The following is an 11,462-nucleotide window of genomic DNA, read 5'->3' as shown; positions in this document are numbered from 1 at the left end:
CCTCCCCCCCCCCCCCCCCCCCTTTGCTGATATAACTACCTACCTTACCTAACATGCCAAGTCACCACACATAATTACCCAATGGGTCACTTCTCTGCAATACGAGCACTATGCTCATGCTCTTCTTCCCCGTCGAATTTTCAAATCATCATCATTATTTATCATCGAAGAAATGCAAAGGGAAAAAAAATAAAAATAAAATAAACAATGCTATTCCCATCTCCCCTTCCCGTGATGTCTCTCCCCCTTCGTTCGAGGAGTGGTCCTTCGTGACCACAAAGGAGCAAGAGAGAGAGAGAGAGAGAGAGAGAGAGATCCTTCAACAAAAGCCAACGGCGCAACAGAAACAAGTGCTCCCCCGAGATGAGTTTAAACTTGTGGTTTTGTGTGTACATGCTCTCGCTCTCCCCCTCCTGCCCTGGCTCATGAATGCTCCAAGAGGAAGCATTTCGATCCATCTCTACGACTCTATATTCTCCCCTTTCGTGTGGCTCTCTCCCTCGTCCCCTCCGGCAACTGAGTCTGTCTTCCGCCCTCTCCCGACGAGCTGAGTTCCTGCGCTCCCAAATATCATACACATCCGCCGCAAAGCATGGTTCGTTATTTCAAGGAAAGTGTGCTGTTGATCCCCTCCAAGCCCATCAAAGCCTTTCACGGCTCTGCGAGACAGAGTCCAACGCTTAAAAGGCGCGCATACGAAACAGCGCATATCCGCCCCCGTTTCGACAGAGGAAACCCGATCCTGGAGGGGGGAAGAGTGCCGGATAATCACATCCTCATCCGCCGCCCCCCAATCTCGTTCCCGGCGCGGGCGGCCTGTCCGAGGCCTGGCTGGCTCTGCGTGTGCTTCTTCTTCTTCATATAGACGGGCGGGAGGCCGCCGGATTGTGGGCCATGGTTCTTCTATTGCGCCTCGCGACACGACTGTGTGTGCGCGAAGTCGCTCGTGGTTCGCTTCGAGTGCCTGCCACTGGCCTCGGGTGATATCGTTCCGTCTTTTCAACTTTGTTCGGGGCAACCTGATGGCGCCCTGCTACGAGCTCCTGTTACTGGAGCATCGAACACTCTGCATGTCACAGTGACTTTCTGCGCACGCCCCAATCTCCCTATACACTCTGGGGGTTGAAGTTTGCAGGCTGCCATACCGTCAGTCGTCAGGTCAGACCGGGGGTTTCATCAAGATCAAAAACTTACAGGACTGTTGACCATGTGTTTTCTGTTGTGCTTCTGCTTCTTGATATGGCTCTTCAACGCGTTGGAGTCGAGCGGTTTGAGAAGCTCGAAGCTGCAGAGCAGCTCAGACGACACGGACATGACGGCACCCCAATTATCGAACTCGCCGCAGTACTGAATACATAGTCAGCATCGCGGGCATGCCACGGGAGGGGGGGGGGGTGAAGCAAGTGACTTACATTCGGTGCACTGAAAACGGTGACAAGAACCCTGTCACTAAAGAATTCATAGCCGTCCTCGACCACCATGTGTGCGCGGCACACCAGATCAAAGTCGTGCTTGGCCAGGAAATCAGTGATGACCTTTTTGCCGAAGCAGTAGCTCACGCCTCTTTCGTTCGAGTCCCAGTCCTGCTCCATGTCTGCCGGGTCGGACCAAAGCAGGTCATTGAGCAAACCGTAGTCGGGCACGTCGGTCGGTCGAGCAATGTTGCGAATATCGTCCATGTGGTCCAGGGCGGGGGAGAGACCGCCGTGGACGCAGAAGATCTTCCCAGCCACGATAGAGGCTACGGGGAGGCAGTTGAAGGTGTCGATGAATGTCTTCCAGATCTTAACGTTGCACCTCCGCTTGCACTCGTCGTAGAACCCATACACCCTGGTCACGTTGGCACATTCGTGGTTGCCACGCAAGAGGAAGAAGTTCTCGGGGAACTTGAGCTTGTAGCACATGAGCAGCAGGATAGTCTCCAGGGACTGCTTGCCACGGTCGACGTAGTCGCCTAGGAATAGGAAGTTGGCGCTGGGCGGGAAGCCGCACATCTCAAACATACGGATGAGATCGGTATACTGTCCGTGCACGTCGCCCACAATCTTGACTGGGGCGTCGAGCTCGAGCAGAGCGGGCTGGGAGAGGAAGCACTCGCGAGCGCGGTGGCAGATGGCCATGATCTCGGCGTTCTTGAGGCAGACACTCTTGGTCACCTTGCCCGCATACCCGGCGTCCAACAAGCGCTTGATGAAATCGTCCAGGTCGATGTCTTTGATATCGCCCATCGCAACTCCGGAACCGTTCTCCCCGGAGTTCCCGGTCGACGTCTTGGCGACAGGGTTCATCGGGGCATCTCGTCGAACCAGGATCGACTGTCCGGGCTGCTGCGATTGCATATCGGGATCGCCGCCGCCAGACGGTGGTTGGTCAGAGACGTGATCCACCTCTCCAGATGCCTGCGCTGCGCTCACGTCATGCCTGCCAGCTTTCATAGAGGCCGACTGTATTGGCGAGGGCGGGGGCTGAGTGTCGTCGATGGGCGATAGAATGCCCGAGGTGTCAATGGAGGAGGGTGACGTAGGTGATGTGTCGAGGTTGTTTGTCCGGGACCTGCCGCTTCTCCCTGATTTCACCGATGCGATCTCGGACTTCTCGTCCCCATTAGACATCAATTGCGAGTTTCGCGGGCTGTCCGTCTTCCCACCGCCCGGGATCTTGGATCGAAGGGATTTGAAGGACCGGCTCGAGTCCTTGGTGTCGGACCTGCTGAAGGACGGGTACGACTGGAGGCCATCCGACCCCCGGTCGGAGACCCCCGAGCCACCCGACCTGGTCGGCTTCAGGCCGCCCTCTGTGGAGTTTTGGTTGCCCATGGTGCAGAGGAGGGGCCGCCTTGAGGAAGGTGACGGCGTCGGACGGCGTGCTGCGTAATCGGTCTGTGGTTCCGCCTAGATTCCCACACAAGCCCGTCGCGGCACCCGTCTACGCCGGAAGGATAAGTTTGCTGTTGCTCGTCGCCGTGGAGCTGGGCGTTAAGGAGGACGATAAAGCTGATCGAGTATGGCCAAAAGGCGAGTTGTGGTGGTAGAACGGCGGGCCAGTGAAGTCTCCGTTGTCAAAGATGACTCGAAGACGTTCTGGAGCGGTTCGCTGGGAGGATCGGCGTCGGTGGTAAGAGCGACCGGGTGAAGGATCGCTCGGCGCGGATTGAATGGGACTGTTTGTCAGGGTTCGGAGCTAAGATTCGGAGCAGAGCTATCTGCGGCGGTGTTTGATGAAGGCGCGCTGGAGAGGCCGAAAGACCAGAGCGTCAGCTTGATTGTTGACGGCAGGACCGGGCAGAAATGATTGTGGATTTTTACGAGGACGAGTTTCAAAAGGAGCAGGCGTCGCCTGGGCCGCCAAGGAATCGTCCAGGAGTCGAGGTTTGGGAGATTGACGGCAAGTGCGGGGATGGATGACGGAGGAAGCTTACAAAAACGGGAAACCAAAGGGCGACCTGTCGAGGAGATAGGCTAGCCTCCTAGAGAGCTCGCGAGCCGGCGAAAAAGAAGACAAGATCACCGGGTTCGAGTTGGGATGCTCAAAACGAGGCCAATGCGACCAGAGGGTGTGAGGCGTCAGAGCGTGTCCAGGGTGGTGGAAGCTATTTTTTTTTTTTCTGACGATTCAGCACCGAGCGCGGATCGCTGTCATCAAAACCCCATTCGATGCTTTGCCGCAGCTGAGGCAAATTCGCGGCGCGCAGGGCGTGATAAGACCTGATGTGGTTGCAAAACCGTCGCGTGGTTTGATCTGTCGCCGGTGACGATAGAGAAGAGGCTCTTGGAGATGGTGATAATTGAGTCCAGAGAGCTCGAGCAGTAGAAATCCGTGGTTGGGGGGAGGGAGAATGCGTCGTTCGATAAACTTTCCCCAGATTCCAGCTTGGAATGGAAGACAGTTCGGGAGACGAGGGCTTCCCTCGAGGGCTTGGCAGCGCCTCTGCTGGTCGTTTCAATTGAGCAGACCAATAGCGTTTGTGCCGTCGCTTGGGGCCGGGTTCTTGTATGTCGAGGGGCAGACTGCACGATGAACGGGGGTTGATGGTGAATGGCGCAGGTGTGAAGTGTAAGGTGTGGCAGAGGAGGATCTGACTCTTTTTCTCGGAGGGGCGGTTTTGAATTACGTCGCCGTCCGTCACCGTCGCTATCGCCCGCAAAAGAGCGGCTGGCCTTGCGCGTAGGGGGACAAAAGTGGCGCGCTTGTGCGAGACTAGGGACTCGTTAGGCCTGCTTGGAGCAGATAGCAGCAGCCCATTCGCGATAAGACAGACACTAACTCGGGGCGTAGTTGAGAGTTTCAGAGGCAAAACGTCAAGTCCGTGTGATCAACAAAGCTCCAGGGCTGTTGTGTGTGTGTCTCAACGAGGTACGAAGCATATGTGGGTGAGTGAAGGAGAAAAGAGGAAAAGACCGAGTCCTCGAAGCGGCCGGGAGAAGGCTGTGACCCAGATCAAATGGGAAGAGTTCCTCGGCGAGTCGACGAGTCGTTACCAGGGAACGAGAGGCAGCGCAGGGAAAATACCTACTGACTGGTCAGGGCTTGGCATGGGGATCCCGTCATTGGGCGATTGATGGCTTGATTGGGCGGGACCAGGGACGCGGGCAGTGCAAGCAACCACCAACCTTGGAAGCCGTCTGCCTTTTGCAGTCTTTTCTTCTGCCTTGCCTATGGCCTCATGCAGCTTATCATCCATCACATTGCACATTTGTCTGCCCTCATACGTCGTAGCGTAGCTGCATGCATTGGCGACAAGTTGAGGGGGGGCGATGCGATGTGCCCGCTCAAAGGTTGGCACGGGCTGGGCGGTACCTGCAAATGCCCTGTCGAGTGGCAGGGAATACAAGTACACGTGGTACAGGAGCAAGGGTGCTAGGGGCGGCGGGGGATCCAGCATTCCTAGCACTCAGCACTCAGCACAGGAGACTGCTGTTAGGGACTGCGGTTAGGGGCTCCTCACTGCAACAGCCATTCGCCAGGCCAGCAGCACGTGCCTCAGATCCCCTCCAGGGCATGCTTTGCGGGACACCTCGACCGCATTTTTAACGGCATGAAATGGACATGCTGGATACTCCTCTTTCTCCCCCTCTTTGCCGTTTTTTTGTGGTGCCAGGCAGAGAATCCAGAGCATCTAGACCGTGTCCCTTGTCTCGGTACCTCCCTGACGCCCACTGACCGGCTGCCTCTCCTGGATGTGGGTGCACATCCTCGCATCCGGGGACGGGAAGTGAAGGCATCAGGAGATGGATCGAGAAGTGTGTGCATCCAACTCTCACACGAGACAGGAAGAGGACTGGAGGGAGCACTCCGTACAGGTATGTAACTACAGGGCAGAAAAGCGCGGGGCAGCTGCTTGTGCATCCTTGGCGGCACCGACATATGTCTCCCCACGGGTCAGAGCAAACATGGCAGCTTGCTTACATGGGGGGATCCCCGAGTCGCACAGCATCTGCCATCCCACAGCGTCGGCCTATGCCCTGGTGTTCTCTGATCAATCAGGACCTTCTGCCCCGGATCGAGCTCTTCTCGATGACGCCCGACACCGGGGCCTGAAAAGCATTTTTCGAGGTAGCATGACCACGCGGTAGCATTGCTTCTTTTTCTCTGTCTGTCCTCAAGATCCCACGTACCAGGCACTTAGGTCAGCTGCCGTCACGGCGGTGTGAAGACCAGCTTGCCACGCCTCCCGTGTCCTAGCCACCAACCCTTTCTTTGAACGAAGTGATATGTTCTGGCATTTTGGTGACGCCCAGATCCATTTTTTCTACACCGTAAAACACACCTGCGAATGCCTCTTTTGAGCCCCATTCGCTGCGTTGTTCAGCGTTGTATCGCTGCACCGCTGATGGGTCCTCCCGCGTCGCTGTTCCCCCTCAGACACTCTGCAGCAACCGATTGGCCAACCGCGTGGGGGTCCATAGCACCATGCCCAAGGGACCCGGGATGCACAATGACTCTTTTGGCAGACTCGTCTGTATTTGCTGTCGTTTGCAACTCATCCCGCACACGCATTGGACTCTCTCTGCATCCTCGAATGGCAGGTTGTCTGTGGGATGGCTATGACACATAGCTGAAAACTTCGCGGCCACCGCTGACCCCTAGTAGATTCAAGTGCTCTGCGGGGTACATGGTTTACGTGGCTGCAGGTTGAGGCGAGCAGGACTGGCCTCTATGTTGTATATCGTGACGGAAGTGATCGACTATAAACCGGTGCATCTGCAGTCTTCAGCGGTAGAAACAGTCTGGTGCACAACTGCAGCTGAGACCAAGAGATCTCATCTGCTTCACTAATCAAGCCATCCTATGACTAAGTAGCCTACAAGTCTGTGCTTCATATGATGATATCGGTATATGTAGGCAGGTTGTTGATTAAGACGAGGAACCTATAGTTGTTGCGTCTCGTCACTTCATATTTGCCATGCTCAGAAGCACTATATGCTCTCAACCGAACTAAACAGTTTACTTCTTGAAAAGGCAACCAACCAAGAACATTTTACTTCTAGTCCAACTCATACTACTGTGATAAGACGCTTTTTGTGTCTCTTGGAGCAATGGCTCAGAGTTTGGTGGTCAACCTTATCTATTCAATATTAAGTTTTATTCAAGTGAGATGGTTCTCGGTCTACCTGTTAGGTACAAGCCAAGTTACATTGTTATCTAGACACAGTTGAGGAGACTCAATGACCGCATGTCAATCCTATAGTTTACCGCCGACCCTACGAGAGCTACTGTGTGAGACTTTCTCTTGAACATTTAGAATTCCGGGTCAACATGGCAAGGCTGATCATTGACGCCATGACAAACTGACAACTTTATACTCAGCATAACCATCCACATATCTCTTAGAGCCCTTCCCACGGCGATAAGAATTCACAACTAGATATAGACAACTCGAAACAATGCAATCGAGGTGAACAAACATAAAGAGCTGGTTTGACTAATCCGACCCGAGCAAGTAGTCGACAGGTCAGGACAAGTCCTTCCCGCCCCTCAGGGTAGTCTCAGAGAACTAAAACGATATAGTCCAGCATATCAACATCACGCACGCTTTGGACCTGGTAATTTAATACTCGTACAGAATTTCATATTCGACCAAGACCTCCCTTCTCTAATGGAATAAAAAAAAAAGGTAACACCAGTACTGCTATTCTACAACTACTCCCCCCCTCAAAGTCACCCTCCACATCGGCAAACAACAACAATAACAACTGCCATCACACACCCCCCATGCTCTCCCTCTTCAATCATCCTCAACCCGATACCTCGCCGGCTTCTGCCTCTTCCTCCGCCTCGCGCTGTCGACGACGCTATCGTCGTCATCTCCATCGTCATCTCCATCATCGTACGAGACGCCCCGGCGGTTGCCGTTGTAGAAGGAAGAAGTGTCCACCTCCATAGAGTCCTCAACCTCCTCCACGCTCCGCCTCGCCGCGGCCGCCGCGCCGCCGCGCCGGTTCTGCCTCGTAGGCGTCTCGGGAGCCCCCCGGCCGCCGGCGCCGGCGCCCTGGTGCTCATCCGGCTCGCCCACGGCGCTGTCGTCCAGGCCGCCGAACCGCCTAGCCCGCTTGCTGGCACTACCGCGCGGGCTGGCGCGGATCTCGCCCGCCTCGACGTGCGCGTCGGCCCCGCGCCTCCTGCCGCCGGCGCCGGCACCACCACCGCCGCGGCGACGGTTCCGCCCCGCGCGGTACTCGAAGTCGGTCTCAGACCCCTTGGCCCCAGGGCGATACTCGTCCTCGCCGTCGTCGTCGTCATCATCATCATTCGGGCCGGGCCTCTTACGCTTGCGGCCGCGCCGAGAGTTGCCCCTCGCAAAGGAGGCCACGTTGTCTTCCGGGAACATGTCCGTGTCGTCGTCGTCGTCGAGCTCCTCGATGACCCTGAACCGCGGAGCCTCCTTGCGCGCGCCCGACCCAGTGGTCTGCTGCTTCTTCCGCCCGCCGCCGCCGCCGCCCGTGTTGCCGGACTTGCGAGCGGTGCCAGCAGGCTGCCGGCCGCCGCGGCCGCGTTTCTTCGCCTGCTGGCCCGTGCCGGCCGAGGAGGCGCCGAGCATGCTCTCGTCGCCCCCGGCGTCGACCTTGTCCTCGAGCAGCTTCTTGGTCAGATTGGGGAAGTTTTCACCGTAGTTGAAGAAGAGCTCTTCGCCGGCCTTGATATCGCGTATGGCCGTGAAACGGATGCGGAACTCGCCGTTGACGTAGAGGATCTTGGGCGTGATGTTGCAGCCGCGCTTGTCGTGCTCGCCCGCGTGATTGATGTAGCGGCTCAGGTTTCCGTACATCGCGGCGTCGACCCAGATGCCGTCTTGCTCCAAGAGCGTGAAGAGGTAAGAACTGTTCGACTCTTCGTCGAACACATCACCACGGCGTGCCTCCCGCCGCACACCCTCGTCGTGTGTGATCAGCTCTCCTACGTACTCGATGACGAACTCATCCGCAGCTATGTCCTCGGCCGTGAACAAGCCGTATCCGCAAGCCTCAAGCTGCGACTTGCCGATCAAGACGGTCTTGGAGAGGCCGCGCTGTAGAGCGACGTTTTGGCATCCAGTTGAATGGAGTACTTCGTCGCGAGCGTTCTGCGGATCTGCACGATCACGCGCACCACAGCCCTTGCAGAGCACCGGATCGCACTCGCGATTCAGCTGGACGCAGATGCAAGGTTTGCCTTCCTTTTGTTTGGCAAAGCACGTCTTGCCACTAGAGTGACAAGCGCACCCCGTAAACTTGTGCGAGCATGTCTCAGCGGTGCACCGACAGAAGCGTTCACACATAACCTTGGCTGCCACGCATTGACACCCGTTCGCGACTGTGCAGGGTCCATCGTGGAAGCAGGGATCGCGCATTTCGCGAACAGCATGCTCGTGGGTGTTGGTATGCTCCTGCCAATCACCCTGTAGGACCTTTCGGTGACGATCGTACCAGGGGATCGGCCGAGGCGCCTTGACGGTCGACTCGTCTGGGACCTGCACCTCTGGCAGTGTCAGGTCCATCTGCTTCAGTTTCCTGTAGACTTCCCAGCAGTAACGCCCTAGGAGAACGGCAGTAGTGCACTGCGGACGGACATCGTTGTTATCGCATAGCACAAAGAAGATGGCGCGGAGGAGATTCGTCTCTTCTTCGGTCCAGTCTCGCGTCACATAGCCCTCGTTGCCGATATCGTAGTTTCGGTAGCACTTGTTCTTACAAGGCTGAGTCATAGCCTTGGAGGGAGTACCGTTCATCTTCTCTTGAGCAGCAGCGATGCGGCGCCGTTTAATGAGTTGTCCCAGTTTCATGTTGACGTTCATGTCGATAGAGAAGCAACGGCGGATGTTGTCGGCGTCAAATTCACCGTGCTCACAGGAGTGGGCATAGCAGATCATACAGCCCAGAACAGTGTAGGAGCCGAGCCAACGCTCCAGCAGCTCGATGTGCTGCTCATCACCCAGTTTCTGGCTGCTGAAGCCCTCCTTGGTCATCTTCTTGGTGTCGACAAGAGTCTCGACTGACTCGTCGAGCATCAAGACGTCGTCTAGGCTGACGTTCTTCTTCGAGAAGACCTTGTTAAAGGCTTCTGTAAACATTCGCGCAATTTTAACGGCGCGAGGGGATCCAACATCCTCGTTGTACGAATTGAGCAGGTGGTTCTTCTGCTGCGGCGTAATGGCATCGTCACTCTCAGACGTACTGGCCATATGCCGTATCAGAGTCGATTTGCTACAGTTGTCAATGCCGAGTCGTTTGATCCAACGTTCGAGGTAGAGAGACAGAGTCATAGCGCGTTCGAGCACTCGAGTGCGCGCAAACTTGGTGTTACGACTGGCGGTGTTAAAGCCAGATTTCTGGTCCATGCTCTCAAGCTCCTCGATCCACTGGTTGAACTTTTGAACCTCCGAGTTGTCGTTGTCAAGATCCCGCAGGTGGGGGATGAATTTGAGAGGTGTGTTGGGCGAGAGTATGTTCCTCGATATTTCCACATGGTGAAAGCGATACTTGGGAACGCGATTCTTATTCGACTTGATACACACCACGGGAAACAGAATCTCCTTTTGATCCCCTTTACTCCTGTGGTACTCTTTCCCGTGTTGCTGGAAAGCGTATAAGTCTTTGTCTCATCGTCATAGGGCAGCCGCCCGTCACTACTACAGACGGTATCGGCCATCACTATATCGGAATTATGTTTGCTTACCTTGGGCTTGATTCTCATGATCTTGTCACGTGGAGTGGCCTCGTTGGCAGGTTCGGGTTTCAGGCCTGCAAGATCATCCTTGGAGCTGAGGTGCTTACGGCCTGCTGGCTTCTGCTTGAATGTCGACTCTAGGGTATACCGAAGCAGTTTCGCATGATCTCTGCCCAGCTCTGCCGAGAAGGTGCGCAGCGAGCTCTCGATCTTAGCAGTGGTCCACTCGGCCTTCCTAGGCGTCTGGTTCTTGGGCGTCTGCTGAGCCCGAGTGGTGTGCGACTGAGGCGGGGTAGTAAACACTGGGGACGAATGGGTGGCGCTCTCAGGGGGCCGCGACGCGGAGGCGACATTGCTGCCTTCTCTAGAGAATGAGAAGGTAGAGGCACCACCCGATTTGGTAGGCGTCTCCTCGGTGTACGTGATGCTCGAGTCGGTCGTAGCCGGTCCGGACCCGTTGGAAATGCGCTTCTTTGCAGACTGGGGACTAGCCGTCCTCCGAGAATGCGCGGGGCTGTTTTTCAGAGAGCGCAGTCCTCGAGGCGACAGGGACGCAGATGGCGGGTGCGCCTGAGGAGCACCATCGGTGCGCGCATGGATGGCCGTGATACTATCACGGTCTGAGTCGGTGCTCAGAGTCAAGTCGACGACATCATCGACTCTGGCTAGCAGAGGCATCGCGTAGGGGATGCAGATGAGGCTGTTGGCTTGCCGAGGCGCTACTTGAGGCTCTCATGAGATGTGCCAGCCACGCATCGTCGCCGTGAGGTGAGACTTGCGAGAGGAAGCACACTCGATGGGACAACGAGCAGGCAGGCGTGTCGCGATGCACTATCAACAGCGATAGACCGTGTGTTGCGGTGAACCAAGCACTAATTGCAATCTTTGGTCATCTGCAACAGGGCCGCGCCGAATCAAGGAGTGAAGGCTTGTTTCTGGACTCAGGGTGTCGATGTGACGCGTGCCTTGGGATGAAAGTGTATGGATCTGTACCAAGCGACGCGTGCGGTCCGGCAATTTGCTGGGGGTCCACCACCTGCACTGGCTAGGTCGGCTTTGATAGTCCACCCTGGCCAGAAAGGGCACGACCACCCTCAGGTGTAGTCGCCAATTTGGGAATAGTGTGAATTGTCACCTCCTTGTACCGTAGGAGATTCTCCTTGGTAAGAATGCACCCTCCAATGAATGGACAATATTGAAATGTCTTTGATTGACACCTTGATGAACAGATGGATGATTCAGTAATTGAGGGATTGACTATTCGCAGGCTGGCTATATTGGGCCAGAACTGTTTGGCCAGCTGTCTTGGACTGTCAAAA

The 11,462-nt window shown here is 56.0% G+C and overlaps 2 protein-coding genes across 2 annotated transcripts; both read right to left on the bottom strand.

Moving 5' to 3' along the window:
- Positions 1-1,106: 1,106 nt before the first annotated feature.
- E0L32_004505 (uncharacterized protein) lies at positions 1,107-2,816 on the bottom strand (the record flags this gene model as incomplete). The annotated part of the gene is made up of 3 exons (XM_031138923.1): positions 1,107-1,136; positions 1,195-1,347; positions 1,413-2,816. The coding sequence occupies 3 exons, from the start codon at positions 2,814-2,816 to the stop codon at positions 1,107-1,109; spliced, it is 1,587 nt and encodes a 528-aa protein (XP_030997236.1).
- Positions 2,817-7,225: 4,409 nt separating this feature from the next.
- Positions 7,226-10,821, bottom strand: E0L32_004504 (uncharacterized protein; the record flags this gene model as incomplete). Its single annotated transcript, XM_031138922.1, has 2 exons — positions 7,226-10,051; positions 10,153-10,821. 2 exons carry the CDS (start codon positions 10,819-10,821, stop codon positions 7,226-7,228), a joined length of 3,495 nt encoding a protein of 1,164 aa, XP_030997235.1.
- Between the last annotated feature and the right edge of the window lie 641 nt (positions 10,822-11,462).

Source organism: Thyridium curvatum (assembly GCF_004353045.1).
Source record: "Thyridium curvatum strain D216 chromosome Unknown NODE_21_length_474914_cov_86.438106, whole genome shotgun sequence".
Taxonomy (NCBI): Eukaryota; Fungi; Ascomycota; class Sordariomycetes; order Thyridiales; family Thyridiaceae; genus Thyridium; species Thyridium curvatum.
Note: the sequence above shows the minus strand (reverse complement) of the source record. Positions and strands in the feature narration are given on the sequence as shown.